The sequence below is a fragment of the Camponotus floridanus genome, unplaced genomic scaffold (assembly GCF_003227725.1).
Source record: "Camponotus floridanus strain SB8 unplaced genomic scaffold, Cflo_v7.5 scaffold1, whole genome shotgun sequence".
Lineage (NCBI taxonomy): Eukaryota > Metazoa > Arthropoda > Insecta > Hymenoptera > Formicidae > Camponotus > Camponotus floridanus.
The window spans coordinates 9,298,051-9,315,033 of record NW_020229214.1 but is presented as its reverse complement, the minus strand read 5'-3'; the positions used below and the strand labels follow the sequence as shown (position 1 = coordinate 9,315,033).

General features: G+C 39.6%; 1 protein-coding gene across 2 annotated transcripts; it reads left to right on the top strand.

Annotated features, from left to right (window-relative positions):
- Window positions 1–39: 39 nt before the first annotated feature.
- LOC105254310 (actin cytoskeleton-regulatory complex protein PAN1) lies at window positions 40–15,860 on the top strand. 2 transcript variants are annotated; one of them, XM_011262884.3, is made up of 11 exons: window positions 40–1,571; window positions 1,641–1,875; window positions 2,209–2,758; window positions 7,097–7,210; window positions 7,390–7,752; window positions 7,923–8,201; window positions 8,447–8,816; window positions 9,388–9,840; window positions 10,102–10,474; window positions 10,615–12,362; window positions 12,472–15,860. In XM_011262884.3, the coding sequence occupies exons 3-11, from the start codon at window positions 2,447–2,449 to the stop codon at window positions 12,537–12,539; spliced, it is 4,080 nt and encodes a 1,359-aa protein (XP_011261186.2). In that variant the 5' UTR covers window positions 40–1,571; window positions 1,641–1,875; window positions 2,209–2,446; the 3' UTR covers window positions 12,540–15,860. The 2 variants fall into 2 exon arrangements, with proteins under 2 accessions (XP_011261186.2, XP_011261187.2); XM_011262885.3 differs by having other exon boundaries at window positions 42–1,571; window positions 9,439–9,840.
- Window positions 15,861–16,983: the final 1,123 nt, after the last annotated feature.

The following is a 16,983-nucleotide window of genomic DNA, read 5'->3' as shown; positions in this document are numbered from 1 at the left end:
CCGGGTGTTCGGCGAAGCGGATACGCGCCTGCACGTCAGACGACATTTTCGGAGGCCGAGCGGCTGGTCCGAGAGCGAGAGGCAGTCGCCGCCGTTCCTCTGCGCAAAAGCGAGGATTCCGCTTCTTATCGCTGTCGCGACGGGAAAGTGTCCGCGCCGCGCGGCTCTTCCCGGAGATATTCGGCCGAGAGCGACCGTCGTGCGCGCCGGAAACGCGTCGCTCGGTGAGGATCCGCGTAGCCTCGGGGGCGGACCTACGCAGTCCCTGGACCGGACTCGTCGCCTCCGCGCCGCGTACATGTACGTACATCCTACGGAGTCGTAGTTTCGGACGGGTGTTCGATTGTGACACCCGCGTCGCGAACGCTCGAGCCTCTCTTTTTTTTTTCGTCGAACCGCCCCGTTTCCCTCGCGCGAGGGAATCTCCGATCCCCTAAGTCGTCGTAAAAGAAAGCCCCTAATCGTCCCAGGTGATGTTACGCGATCGATAATCCAGCGCCCGATCTCGGAACGACGGGCACGCGAGCGAACGCGGCGCCTCGTGTCAAGTTTGACAGTCGGGCATCGATGCCTCGGGAGACATCGTCGTCCTGTCGCGTCGCGCTCGCGACGCATCCGTTTGTCAGGCTCTTCCCCGAGGTGAAGGAAATGGACCGCCGAGGGAAATAGGCCGTACGCGCGTATCCCGTGTGCGAGCTCGCGCACGCGCGCCCGTGCGTGTGTGTAGTGCGTGTCGATCGTGGACGGACTTATTCGCGGCGGCTAGGAATGAAGGTGAATGAAATTTTCGAAGGATACTCGCGCTGTAATTTCTCCCTAGCACCCTCGACCGCGGAAAACATCTCGATCGGTGAGACAGTATGGATAGTAACAACTGTAAAAAAAGTAATGCCGATGAAACCGATCGAGAAAAGGTGCCGAGGGGGGGATCAGCACTAGAGGGACATAAAAGGGGACCGTGCGACGAGTCCAGTGACGGTTACCCGGGAATTTACAGGCCCCACAGGCGCGCCAGGAGGACGCAGGTCGTCAACGCTAGACGCAACCAGAGCGGGCGAGGAGACCCGGAGCCGAGCCCGTGGGAAGAGGAGAGCGACGACGGGCGGCGCGGCGGCTCAACAGGGGGAGTTATGTGTCACGGACGCGTGCATTCGGTTGCGCAGCGGCGGCGGCGGCCATTTTGAATCGATTGCGAGTGCTCGCCACGGCATTGGCAGCGCGGCGGCGATTATCAACATCGTCGCGTTGTAACGCCAAAAACGGACGGTTTTTCGTGTCGTCGTGTCCCGCGACCCCCGCGATCCCCGCCACCGTTCGCGACGCGATCCTCGCCCGCGCTCGCTTCGCGTCCCATGCGCTTGGAGATGATCGGCGGGGCCTTCCGTCCTCGAGAGGAAACGCCGACGAGGGCGACGAGCGCGACGCCGATCGCGGAAGATCCGCGCCTCTTTTGAGAGCCGGACGATCGTTGACGACGTTCGCGCGAGAGGAGAGGAGGGAGAGGAGGAGAAAACGCATCGTTCCGGTCGATCGTTCGAATTTGACATGTGACCGCCAGCAGTCGCGTTTACGTAAGTTGCCTCCCGACTGACGCTCACGCGGTCGCATTCGCATATTCATGAAGGGACATTCATTTCCAGCGCTCGTAAAGCGTTCACGACATTCTCGTCGGTGACGAGACGAGGATACCGAGCGTTGCGCCCGACTCTGGCGAACGCGACGAGAGTCGCGATCGATGACTGGCTGACAGACAGCTGTGTGCAGCCGAGCGGTTGACAGCCCAGTCGAGGCTAACCTCAAAGCTGCGCGATCGAATCGCGCCGAGATCGTTATTCGCCGACGAGATATAAATCGAGCCTCGGAGACGGCGGCTGGGTAAGCGGAAACATTTGTGAATAACATTTGTGACTCCACGAGAGACGGCTGATCGTCGATGGTGAACGGGATCATTCTCCTGACTCGAGAACCCTTTCAAAATTCCGTGTCGAGTTGCACCGACACAAGTACTCGTTCAATCTTGGAATATCTTCTGAAATTAATAATCTTTTCTAAATTAATATCTCCGAAATTAATTCATTTCTCTTTAAATTAATTAAAAATTAACTAAATTAGCTATTCACGGTCCTTTTCTATATTTATATATCTCGAGTCGATAATTCGTGCGCCGTTTTACCCTGCTTTCCTAAATCGTAATTAAATCTGTAACAGAAAAAAGAATAACATCCCATGAACGTCGGTGCAACCGACTTGGATTCTTCGTCTAACCAGTATATCGTCGCGCTCGACTGAAAGTGTGAGGTGCAACGTCTTCGATGCGGCACGGAACGTCGACAATCTCGATCCTTTCGAGGCTGGACAGCCTTTGAGAGATAGATAGAAAGAAGGAACGAGAGAGAGAGAGAGAGAGAGAGAGAGAAAGAAAAAGAGAGATGACGAGGAAGGAGCCATGAGCACGGCGGATACCGCGCTGTCAATTTCGATCAACATGGCCCCAGGGCCGGAACATCGCCAGGAACCGGTAGCTCCTGACAAAATAGTCGAGGGCGATCGTGCCGCAGCCGCTGCCGCCGATGTCGACGCGGAGAACGTCGATACGACAACCGGTAGCAGCAATAACAGCAGCAACAGCAACGACTCCGTCGTCGTCGTCGCCGAGCAAAGTTCGAACATCGAGATCGCTCCAACTACTAATTTTGCCGCTGGCGCCGACTCGGCCAACCAAAGCTCACCGTCGAATAGCGGCGTCGACAGCAAACAGGTGAGCATCGCGACGATCGAGTTGGTCGAGGAGTCGAGATCACGCAAGGATATCATTTTCGAAACGAGGATTTTCTCCTTCCTTCCACGAGAATCTTCTCCGCAGAATGCCACGAAAGTCTTGAAATTAATTAATCATGACGAAGGATCTAAAACGCTTCGATATATATGTTGTTTATACATATAATTTTTGCCTCGCGCCTGATTTTTTACGTGTTACAACATTTAATGCAATCCTGCGCGACGAGTTTTTTGATTAAACCAGCTAGATATCTGATCGATTCGTTTAATCGCGACAATAATATTGGGTTATAATTTTCTCTCGAAAGCAATTAATCTTTTTGCATCATCTATATAATTGAATGTATCTAGTAAATTGAATTGTTTTTGCGATATTTGTATTTTTCTAATTCTTTTAAAATTAAATATATATATATATATATATATATATATATATATCAGAAGGTTAATAATAACGATATAATAATTATGATATAATTTAATTAAAAATAATTTTATACTTGTATTTTTTTTATTTTAATGATATAAAAAAAATAGTATTTCTTATCGCGAGCTTCAACTTTGCGAAGTGTATCGAAAAGACGCAGCCATCCTTCTTGCCAGCGAGACGCATGAATCTTGATAAGGGCACGCTCGGCTACGCTCCTGAAATGGCCGTGCTGGCCCTCGATAGAGCGAGGACGCATCGCAGAAATACGTTCTCGATATCCCCTTTCGTTCGCTTGATTAATCCATGCGATTTCTTTCGAGTAATTAAGCAACTCGCGATTGCGAACAAATAGGTCGTCGAGCAGATTTTGATTATTCGATTTAACAAATATTGCGTAACAAGAATAAGGATCTCGCGCAAATCTCTCGGAGGGCTATTGTGCCGAATTTACGCGAAATCAATAAAGTGGTCAAGCGGTAAATTAAAAGGTCGTATTACAATGAGACACGAGGAACGAATACGATTCTCGCAGCGAGATATGCCCGAATCTCGTATCAGAAATAGATATTTGTCGTTGTCAAATATTTATTCGTCGGACGTATATTTTATTTTTAACCGACAATGAGAGAGCAACAAAGTTAAAAACGCATGTCATATTTCTCTACGGAATTGCTCACCTCCTTTGCTCGTTAGTCATCGTTCCATTGTGCACGCTTTATGCATTTTTAATGTTCTATATTTCATTTTTCTATTGCATTATTTGTCGCTGGCCTTTCTCCTCTTTCGCATATCGTTATTTTTCGCGAGAGATAAGCGCTAAACAGCTGCTTAATTATCGCACAGTGCATAAAGTAATTCCAGTCCGCCCATTACCTCGAGTCGAAAAATGTAATTACTCGCCTCTCCTTATTTCAGCCTTCGTGCAAGTATCCCCAACGATTTCAATTCTTATTATCGTTATTCAACGATGCCGTTATCGCCTTGCTCGTAAATTTTTACCGGAGTAGGTGAGCGAGCGAGCGAGCGAGCAATTTTTATTGACTCGCATCTCTTGACCGGCCTCGTGTAAACGCGGTTGTTAGGCGGGATTCAGGGACACGTTCGAGAAGAATGCGCGATTGACAGACGTACATGGCCTAATATATGGCAAACGCGTTCTCGAGGAACATATGTGTGACGATTAGAAACTGGAGTAGCGGTGCGACACTGACGACGTTTGTGCGCGAAAAATTCTACATCGAAGCGATCCTTGGGAAGGATCGGAGTCCTTATAATTTTTACAGGATATATATTTTACACGGGATATATGCATGTTTCTAATAAAATTTCAGTCCATCGAAATTCTATCGATTTCTTGAATTCCAAATCTTTGCCCGAAGGGAAATATTTTCAAGTTACATTAATGGAAAAACAAATATGCGAGGAATTTGATTTTTTGATTGTTTTTCTCGATATTTTCAACGGTATCGGGGATATATCGCCAAATACATTAGCTTGTTATCTTTATCAAATTAACATACGAGTATTTGAAATTAACATATCTGAGAATCGTGTAAAATAACGACTGTGCGTTTCTCTAACGTCGATGACGTGGTGTTTACCGAGTCGCCCTGTGTATCCTGCGGGTATCCAGGCGGAAAAAAAAAACAAGTGAGCGTTGAACCGCGGTTCGCATTACGAATGTGACAATACGTCGTTAAACAATTAGAAACCACCGGAAGAAACACATATTTCAGCACCGTCTCTCGCATTGTTCCCGAGCTCGATGCACAAAGACACGAGGCCTCTCGCAGACATTTAAGACCGAACGCGGCCCTCGGATTCTCAATTTCAGATAACATCGCGCATCATACGATACGCCAAACGCAGAAGCCACGAACACGCACGCGTAAGTCATCGCAAACAAGAACGTTCCATTCCATCCGTGACAAATCAGATTTCGTTGCTTCGCGCAAACCGACGTGTGCGAGGAATGATTCTCGCGTTCGCACGCGACAGCAACGCGAGATGAGATCGCGGCGTTTATTTTCGCGCATCTACGACATCGAGAGAGAGAGAGAGAGAGAGTCGATCTCGCCGAAAATCAATATTGTATAAATTTGACGTATCTATCAATTTCTTCATCTCTCGCTCATCGGTCTTCCTCGCGGCAGTCGCGTGTCATCCGCCACGGAAAAAGGAAGGAAGAGGGAACGAGCGAAACGAGCTATTTTGGGGGAAGACCTCGCGCCCCTGGGTCCCCCGGGCCCCCTCCCCGGTCGTGTACGCTCCTGGGCTGACAGTGCTTTCAGTGTAATGGCGGCGGCCATGCTGGGAAGAGCGCGCCGCGCCCGCTCGTCGCAGTAGCTTTCAAAAAAACCGGGGCACGTTCTCGCCGACGTTTTTTCGCCGATTTGCACGCCGACGACGAGGACGAGAAGCCCGCGTCGCGCTCCCCGGGCTCCGGCAACGCGCGTCCCGGGATGGACGGCGTTCCTCGTCGCGTGTCGAAGAGCAACATCGCGTAGCGGCAGCTTCGGAGTTTCGATTACGTTGCGGGTCTCTCGGTGATTCGGCACCGTGCGCGGTGCGTGTATGCGTGTGTGGTGCGTGCGTGCGTGCGTGTGCCCTCTAAAAATATAGCGATTCCGTTCCGACATTGCCCGGCAGATTTTTTTTCTCCACCGTTTCTCGTAAGTCATTCCGATATCTTTCTTTGTATCTCCCTCTCTTTCCCTCCCTTGCCCCCTGTGTGTTTTCCGTCTCGTTCGCTCGTTACGTCTTAATTGAGCTAATCGCTAGGAGCGCTATCAATCTCGAGGACGGCTCTTTGCAATTTTTTGCAACGTTCCCTCGCGGACGACGTTCGTCGATTTACGCAGCGTATTGTTCGGCGATTCTCTCTCGCTCTGCCTTTGTCCGTCTCTTTGTTCTCTTTGGTCTTTTTCGCGCATGACACCCTGTAAGAAATTCAGACTCTGACGTGACGATTCTCGATTCTCGTCTCTGATTCTCGTGTCGTGTGCGCGAGCTCGGCGCAAATCCTCTCGTTATCTCGAGACGGCTCTCTTCCCTGCCTTTCTACACTTTTCTTTTCCTTTCGCCTTTTCAATAGTGTTTTCAATCGATATATTTATCCATCTCTTTTTTTAGACACGAATTTCTCACGCGTACGAATGTATTTACGTTTCAAGGCAGCCTTTTGCACATGTTAATTCATTTTATTTTTAATAGTTTATTATATACGTATGTTGTATATTTATGTTCCATGTGTGTGAAAAATTTCGTTTATTTATTGCCTATTTATAACAGATTAATTGATTTTATTATGTTTAACATGCATGTATGTGTTGACAAAAATAGAACTTTGTAAAGAATTATAAAATGGATCGATTTACATTATATTGAATATTTATCTGAAATATTTAGATAAATATGACGATAGAGAATGACGATAAAGAATGACGATAGAGTACATGCATCATGTACATTTTTTTTATCTCTACATTGTACATTTAACGTGTGCACATTGTAAGCCTTAAACAGATCCAATAAGAGAAACCTTAAATTTACTCTGAAAATCTATCAATATTTCTCATCTATTCAACTTGTGAACCAGTTTCTATTGTAATAGAAAGTTCTATTTTAATATATTACAGGTATTTCTCATAATGTTTTCTGAATAATGACTTAGATAACAGATATCAATATATGCATTGTAACTTAAAAAAAAAGATGAAACAGAGAAATGATTCATTCTTAATTGTTTTTTAAAATATGTATATTTTTTGATAAATTGAAATAAAATTCTATACAAACATAAAAATATATATATATATTAATATAAATTTTTAAAGTGCATAGTGTGTAAACATGCAATTTAATTTTTTCAATTGTTCTTATTTTTAGGAAGAGCCAGCAACTCTATCTGAATTAAACGATAGCGAATTACGTGCTTTGCTAGATGAAGCTATAACGTACAAGTGCCCAAAAGATCGAGAAGGAAAATCTCATCTTTTTAAGGTATATATGGGATAAGAAATATATATTTGATAAGGTATATATTTTATATTGATAAGATATATACCTTCGAAATTATACATATCAAATATAAAATGATTCATTAATGATTCATTAGTAATTAAATATATATATATATATATATATATATATATATATATGGGAAATCACATTCTTTACAGGAGCTTTTACAAGAAGCAGAAGCGGATGAAACTGAAGAAGGGCATAGAGTGATATGTAATTCGCGTTGTCTTCCTGGTTCAAATCGAAGAAGACATAAACGGGATTCTGTATCCGAGCGCTTGACGCATGGCGGATCATTGCAAAATTTAGCACATCCCATTGCCTCAGAATTCGATAGTAGTTTTGCTTATCCAACATCCAGTTCGTGTCATACTTATGGAAGTAATAGGAAAAAAAACAAAAAATATATAGGACCTAGCGTCTCTGCTAGACAAAGAGAAGGTGGATCATTACCATCAGATGTAGATGCATCACATAGCCTTGCTTCTTTGGCTAATCTAGATTTATCATTTGATAAAAAGGTATTTTTTGTATAATTAAAATTAATATTCATTTTTTTTAAACATATAATTTCTCAAACATATAAACACTTTTATTAATAATATATGTGCATTTTTTTTAACATGATAAAATTGCGTAGCATTGATATGAAACTTTAATATATCAATCATTTTCTTATTCATTTATGAAGAAGAATTTCTGTGTGGAACGGTCAGCGTATGACTGGACCAATAAGGAAAAATCCAAGTCTCTAGACAAACCGTCATATACTAGTACAAAGAAGGAAGAAAAAGAAAAAGAAAAGAAGGAATCGAAAAGAGAAACTGCTAATTCAGGCGAAGTAGAACTTGAAACACGAGAGAAAAGAGTTAGCAAAGGAAAATACGGAACAAATGAAATGCTGGAATCAGATAATCCACCTCCAGAATATAAGTCGGACTATATGGTGATCGATTTAGGTGATGTTGAGGTAAAGTGTTATTTAGTACACACACACACACATGTATATGTATGTATGTATGTATGTATGTATGTATGTATATACACATTACACAATTATAATATAAATAAGTCTCTTTTTAATGTTTTTCAATGGTTTCAATCTTAGTTTAATCACTAAAAATTTACGTCATTTTATAGTATATGTATATATAAAAAAGATATTTTAGCTTGGAAGAGAAACTGTATGTAATTATTTGCTTTTCATCATTGCAGGTAGGCGCTATCAGCGAGAGAAATGTGGGATCTATGGCAAGCGGAATACAAAGACCTCGTTCATTAGATACCGAAAATGACGAAGGAACTGAGATGAGAATCATTGAACCACGCAAACCTATCCATTATGTCACACGAGCAACTTTGGATGTGGATAGTCCTATAGAATTCCCTATTCGCGATCATAAACAGGAGAAATCAAAAATGTCTGTTAATGGTACAGAAGTAACAGGAACATTATTTCAACCACACAACAGTGTAAAATGCGGTATAGGTGGAGCTTCAAACAGTTCTAGTACTAGCCAGAGCAAGATCGTGCCAAGTTTGTGCTCTGTAATGCCATCTTGGCCAGCACAGAATTTAACGATGGGTAAGACTACTAACATATATATATTACATACAATACTTGATTTAAGAGTAGAAATATTGTAGAAATATATTGAAATACACATTTTCTATTCTAATTCTCAAATTTAATAACAGTTATTATAAATATTAGCATTTGATGTTTGTACAATACAATATAAGATTACTAATCACTGAAATAATATTAAATATTCTATAAAAGAAATTTTATTCAAAATCTCTCTCTCTCTCTCTCTCTCTCTCTCTCTCTCTCTCTCTCTCTCTCTCTCTCTCTCTCTCTCTCTCTCTCTCTCTCTCTCTCTCTCCCCCCTCTCTCCTCTCTCTGCAATTGAACATTGAAATTAATTTTAGTACTGAAAATTTTTTGAATTAATATAAACTTTCAATTATTAATAATATAATAAAAGTTTAGGCAGTTTGTATCCCATAAACACAAAGTGCTTTGATAGCTGCTGTTGATTTGATGGACATGCTTATTCAAATTTTTCCAAGAAAATGTGTTTTTTAATTTTTTATTTTTTTTTTATTTTTTTTATTTATCTTGTAAACTGAAACAAGTGAATTGTGCATAAAAGGCTCCAGGTATACGACACAGCACATTACAATGAAAGATCCTTCTGTATCAGGAGAAAAGAAATCGTTGGATGAAAACGGAAATGCTGTACAATCCTATAATGATCGTTTTGCAAAGAAACTCAGAAGAAAACATACTCAGGAACACAATGTCAAGGTTTACAATGCTGAAAATGTCGAAGGTCATCGTAATGAAGATATTGACAGTTTAATTAACTTTATTGAGAATAAAGAATCCAAAAGCAAAAAGGGGAAAACTAGCAATCCTGTTAGAGTAAAGACCAGTTCTGGTACAAAACCGAGAACTAGAGAAAAGGATACAAAGAGAGAACAGTTACCGTCAAAATTACAAAAGTCCAATTCCTTGGAAGAAATTTCAAAAACGAAATTAGAGGATCTCACAACAGAGAAAAGCGTCAGTTCCAGTGGAGCCAGTAGCGTATCTAGCCAACATGGTATGATTATTGTATGACGTAATGAACGTAAATGTATGTATATATATTTTATAAATTTTATGTTTATTTATGTATTTATTTATGTTATTATGTATGTATTTTGTAAATTTTATATTTATGAATTTATATAATTCAAGAATTTTTAGCAAATTTATACATAAAATTTATTACACAATTTTTTATATATTTACAGTTACACTATTTAGTTACACTATTTATTACGCAACTAATATCGTATTGTGTTTATTTATAATGTAATAGGCGAAAACGTAGCATTGCGACGTCCAAAGCAAAGGAGCACCGGAGATACGACAGTTGATAGTCGAGGCGATAGGCGATCCTGGGGGACAGAAGAGGGTCAATCGATATATTGTAACGACACGGGAGAAGATTACACTAGTCGCCGTAACTCGAATAAGAAGATCAATCCGGAACCAGAACATGAGACGGAATTTCTAGTAGTTACGAAAAAGAAGAAGAGCAAGAAACAGAGGAGAAGCTCCAGTGGTAGCAGAGCGCAAAATCTGACGACATCAGGATCGTATCTGCAAGGTTCCAGAGGATTCCCCAATGAATATAGGACACCGCTCTCTCCCGAACTGCGAAGAAAATCGGCGAGTAGTATGCCTCCTAGGTAATTTGACAAATAATTATAAATATGTAATAAATAAATATGTATATACTTGCACGTGATTTTTGACATTCAAAATTTAAAGAGATCAATACTAATTAATATAAAAATAATAAAATATGTGTGTTAATTAATTGTTGCAGTGACAAGTCAGATAGCAGCGATTTAGATTCGGTCCACTCGTTGCCTGTTACGTCAAATAGCTCCAAGCATAATTTGACTAAAGTCGCGACTTCATCGGGCGGTACTCCACAAGCGAGTTACGCGGACATTGCGCGCATGGCCACTATATCGCATAACCTGAACATGTCGACGATTGTTCCGGGCATGTTGAATACAGCATCGTGGCCCAGTGTACCTCCCAAGACTCCTTCAGAACCGGATAAAGTACCGCAAGATTATTATCCAAGCTTGGAGGAGATACAGCACTCGGAAAGAAAAGTGAGGCAACAACAAAACTTTGCTCAATCAAATCATGCAGCAGCAAGTTTGAGTCTCGCTTTTGAAAAGTCACTTTCTCCGACTCTAACAAAAGTGAAAAATTCATCGGATAGAAAGAAAGCTGAAGCTCAGGAAGAAGCAATTAATAAAAACATTCAAGTATTTAAATATGTGCAAGACATCGAAAAAATGCAGGAGAGTCTAACGCAACAGGAACAAAAGCATCACGCGGCTTCCAACAATTACAGCACGAATAACGAGACTATCGCAACAAACACTGTAACGCCAAGATTGAATAATAATAGTACAACGATAAATTATAATCCACTCGATGCCGATAATAATCCCAATTGCACTATTAATAATAAAGATTCTGTTGCACATTCAAGAACTAATAATCCTCGTTCTCGCAGGAATTATGTACATAATAATCAAAATGTACAAATTCAGGGATCATATGAAGAACAATACGTTAAAAAGATTGCACCTTCGTATCATGACGAACCGATTAAAAAGTTACATAGTACCGACGCTTCGCAATCCGAAAACAGGACTAATTCGACTATCGCATCCCATAGTGACAATACGGATGCACAGAAGCTAAAAACTGTGAAACCTACTCAAGAATCACAAGACGTCGAGTCCGAGTCAAGCAATAACAAAAATAAAATGACCAGTAGCGATCCGAGGACAGCAAGAATTGTGAAAGAATATTCAACCAATAATATTACGATGAAGCACGATGTAACAAAAGTAGGGATTTGTCAAACGCAAAATTTGAAGCAGGATACTCAACAGCGCGAGGATATGGAGAATAAAAAGAGCAAATCACAGTCTGATAAAGACCAATCGCAAAGATCATCCACGGTGGAGATGCAGCAGACGAAAAATTCAACTCCTAGACCGGCGGTGATCTTGTTGGATGAAACCACATCGGATATCGCCAAGAACAATAACCTACCAACGGAACTCACGTTCGGTTTCGAGATAAACGAACAATTGTTGCTCTCGGAGGACAACGGCAACGAGGAGACTCAGGCAACTACGACGAGCAATTCCGCTTTCTCTCCAACCATACCGCCGCTCGTTAATAAATCTTCGCTCAACGCTTTTGAGAGGAATCCATCGTTGTTTGCCGAGAAACCCGCGAGGTACGACAAGTTTTCGTCGAATTATCATATGCAATCGCCAAACGCTCATGTGACACCGAATGCTCATCCTGTGCATCCTGTGCATCCGGTCATGGTGCAACCGCTACCATATATGAGCTATCCCAACACGAGATTTCCACCGCCCACGTATTTGCCACCACCGCCTCCACCGCCGCCCGGGATCATGGAGAAGTTTCATCCACCGAAGGAAGACTTTGCTATGCTTTATGTAGCACCTGAGGAAGAGCTGAATGTGCAGACGTATAACCACGATAAGATCGTATCATTCGTTGGCTTAGGTAAGATGTATTTTAGCATAGTTTAATCAAATTATTTCGATTATATTATTCTTGTCATTTCGCGCTTTTTACTAATTTTCTCTCTTTTTTTTTCCATTTTCATGAATAGCATGGGACGCGGTCATGAGAGAAAATGTGACTGCAACCGGTCGTATACAGTTTTATAGTGGACAATGAAGTGAAAGTTGCCGAATCGAAGGAAATAGGCAATAACACAGCAACTTTTGTAAACTACTTCCATTACAAATTACATTTAGTTAGTTTGATCTTGGGTCTTTCATTAATAATATGAGACCAAGCACTTGCATGTGCCGTGTGTGCAGTTGCATGTCCCTCGAGCATGGACAAAATTTGCTCGGAGAATCGCCTGTCTTGTTGCTCGAGTCAAACGCTGAATCGATAGAGCGAGATTAATGGAACCAAGCGATACGAAGTGTGCCTCAAGAGATAATAATAACAGTGTACATACATACATCAATCTCCAAAAATGGAGAGGATAAGGAAACGGATAAGAGATAAGAGATAAATGGATAAAAGAGATGTATATTCCAGCAATGTATTGTTGCATTTGTGTGAATTTCAAACAATGATGGCAGTGTCGTGAAACTTCAGTATTGACAATAGGAACGTTTGATCGGGAAATGTGAGGGCTATCTCTCTCGAGAATTATACATACATATATATTGATTCTTTGATTAAAGGGAACTTCCAGTGTATGAATCGTGTGTAAATACATTACAGGCATGCCTGTAAATTTTCAAAGATTATCTTTAAACTTGGTTTATGAGAGTGTAAGTTTTTAAAAAGTGCTTAAGGGAAACGCTACAAAAAAATTACAAGCTTGTAATAACCAGGTTTACCATGAAGCGGATCCTGTATCGAAGAGGAAAACTTTGCGTGCGCATCAACAATGGTGATTCCTGGTGCCTTTGGACTTGTGAATCTTTAGGCAATGGAGGAAAAAACTTGACGACGCCAAGTACGCTCGTTAAATCAAGAAATTTGCCAAGAGTAATGCAAAACATCTATAATAAGATTTTGAACTCTTGAGCTGAATCTTTATTGACATTGTGGAAGATTATGAACCAGTTGGTGAGTCGAAATATTACAAAGGTCAAAATATAAAGAGATATCGGGTATTTTACTTGATAATATAAATTAAGACATACAGACTATATCAGAGAAATGTAAATGTGTGGTTATGTAATATATTGAGATGATAGTGTGATTGAGTTAAAATTCAGAGTGGCTACTTCTTCCAGCTGTGGAGCACTCGATAGTATAAAATAACAAAAAAAGTCACTAACTGGATTTTGAAAATGTCAAAGTGCGCTCAAAATCTGGTCAAATGTCTGTGAAGATAGAATGCTGAATGTGTCGCAAAATAAATTTTTACACAGACTTGCTTATTTAATAAATAACTGATAACTATATTCATAATGATAATATAAGAAGATACGTGCTTGTGATCAGTAAAAATACGATGCTGTAAATGAATTTGTATGCGTGTGTATAATTCATGTAGATTTCGTATAGATTTTATCGGGTAATCATAGAAATGAGATTGCTGTTCGATCATATAATCATTATATACACGTTGAAATATATCTCTGAACTTTTTTAGAGATTCTAAACAAAAGTTATTCCAAATTAATTGCATTTCATGTGAATATGCTATAATATTCTTATACTATATTATTTGTTCAATAGACTTTATATTACATTTACGAATCACTGACAATATCTACTGCCTCGCTTACGTGTCTATCGTCTACAATATTATATAATCCTTTATTCCAGATTTTGTAGAAAAATGAACAATTTATTGATATAATTTTTTATGCGCAAAAGCCCATGTATAAACGGATGTATGTCGCAGCTGCCAGATGTTAGGGGACAGAAAGTTGAATTTTATTCAACCGATTCTGCTATCTAATGTGTGATCTATGACTAGATTGCAGAACAGACATTGCTCCGGAAGTGCACAGAGATAATTTATGTGTACATATATTATTTGCTCACTAAGTATAACTCGAGTTTTATAAATTCTATACGCGAGGTACGTTCCTAGTTCCTAAGTTTTAGTTTTTTCTTATCGGATATCTTATAAATGACGATGTTCTATCAATGTTTCAAAACATGAATTTTTGCATTTCTTTTTTTTCCTTTTTTCTTCTTTTTTTCGAGGCGTTATTTACAGGCGTAAAAAGAAAAATGATTATCATTTCGATAAAGTGTAAGTAGAAATATATACGCTGACATATAGTACGGTGTATATGTATATATATAACGGTAAGGGGAATTTCATCTCTCAAATTAACTGCAGAGAGAAAGAGAGCGGAAAAGATATATAAGCCATACTTTTTAAATTTCTGTATGCCTGTAAATGCCTAAAAAATTGAGCCTAAGAGAAATATGAAGTATATTGTATTATAACGCTCTGCTTTTAACTACTGTAATACAAATGTAAGTCTATGAATTCTGTAACTTCAGGATATTACGATCCGCGCGCGTATTATGTCCCAAATACTAAACGGGTTAAATATTAGTGTTAATCCCTCTTTATGTTTATAAACTAACTTTAATTATATTTCTAAACTCATTTCATACTGCTTCGCCGAAGCAGGAAAGTGTGAGAACGTCGTGCATACATTTTACATCGAGAGAAATAAAAACTGTTCTCGCGTTATTACGAAACGTGTTATTCTATATGAAAATAATAATGTTCGTACAGCAATCTCATACATGAAGGAACGAATGAATGAAATGTCACGGAAACTTATCACCTTTATATAGGTAATGATAAAATAAATTATCATAGATAAGTTTCATATATATATATATATATACATATATATATATGAAAGGGCATGAAAGTGTAATGTATGTAGTATTATATAATGCGAGTTAATTATTATTAATGAATTAGAATTGGGGTAAAAAGTTTGTTATATATCGTTTTTTCTTTGTGAAGATATCAAAATTGTGTAAAAATGGAAAAAAAAAAGATATCGTGCTCTGTTGATAATTTTCATTTTTGTCCAGTATATAAGAAATAGTTCAGCTGGAAGTACAGTTTTCTCGAGATAAGCGAGAAATTGAGAAAATTTAATTGTACGACATAAGCATTATGGAATGCATATCGGAATGGTAACTCGAAAAAAGTATAATCATATAACTGCAGCTAAAATATCTGAACAAACAAAATATCTTGCGTCTTTCTTTATTTTTTTAAAGCGTAATTTCTTGCTTTGCAAATCTTTGAATGTTATTGATTGTATTTTATACACCTTTTCAATTTTAGTTTTCTTCTCCGCTTTCTTCCTCTCCCCCCCCCCCCCCCCAAAAAAAAGATTTCACATTTAGCCCTATTATCAATATCAAAGTTAACATTCCAAAAAAGTCGCAACTATTTCTTCGATGAATCCTCTTTTAATCTCTCTATACGCTCTTCTATGCTCTCCTCATGTGTGATGTTTCAACAGATGAATATATCGATTGTATTTCTTTCGACTCTATTTCTTTTCTTCTTTTTATTTTTTATATAAGACTCGACGATACGCTATGACAATTATATTTCGCGGCTTTGATTCGCGATATTTCTTAATTTGACTGAATCATCGAAGAATTTGCGTTGCTTCTGAGAACAGATGATACTTTTTTTTGAGCTATTTTAATCCGATGTGCGAAAAACTACATTCAAAAAGTTAGGTGCTCCACTCCGCCTTAAAGTAACAGGATGCAGTCTCAGCCTGTGCCATTGACCGGTTCAAATGGCTAAGTGATAAGAGTTCGCAAAGACTAGTGCAAATGTACTTGTGGAGAAAAATTAAACAAAAAAAGGGGAAAAAAGAAAAAAGATAGGACCATTTAACAGTGTATGTATATAACGAGTATGAGGAGGCAGCTACACGCAAACCTGTGTCGCACACACGTAGAGTATATAATTACTTCACATTTTTTTTCATTCGATGGACATACAAGAAGCACACGTGAACATCGTTGCGGACCGACTTTTGTTTCTTTAAACGACATGTAAATCAGAATCGCGGTAAAGAACGAGAGTAACACAACTTGAAATAGATGACAAGAAGGAAACGAGAGAGAGAGAAATTACAATAATACATATATATAAAATTTATGTGACTTCTTCCCCTCTACTGTTTTCGTTTATAAGCGTTTATGAGAAGAGAAATAAATATGTTTATTTTCTTTCATCTCGAGCTGCATATATTTATTTACAATTGCGCTCTATTTAGGAATGCTATAGAGAAATTTGTTCATAAGCATTCTATGACGTCCGAATTATGAGTGTTTTAGTATTGTATACCATATCTCCTCCTGCCTTTGGATGTTCCAGCAATGATTTTTTTTCTTTATGTTATTGCATTTCTGATTGTCGGTATTGAGCATTGATTGTCAACTGTTCACGTAAATGTCTATAAAAATTAATATTTCTGCGATATTTGTTGCCTCAGCTATTGACCGATTATCTCAACTATCTGGAAGACGTGTAACACGAGGAAAAAATAAACCGAAGAGGATAGTTCGACGACGACGACGACCTCAATGTTATCTCGTACCGCTGTAAATTTTGTTATTAAATACGAAACAATTCTCT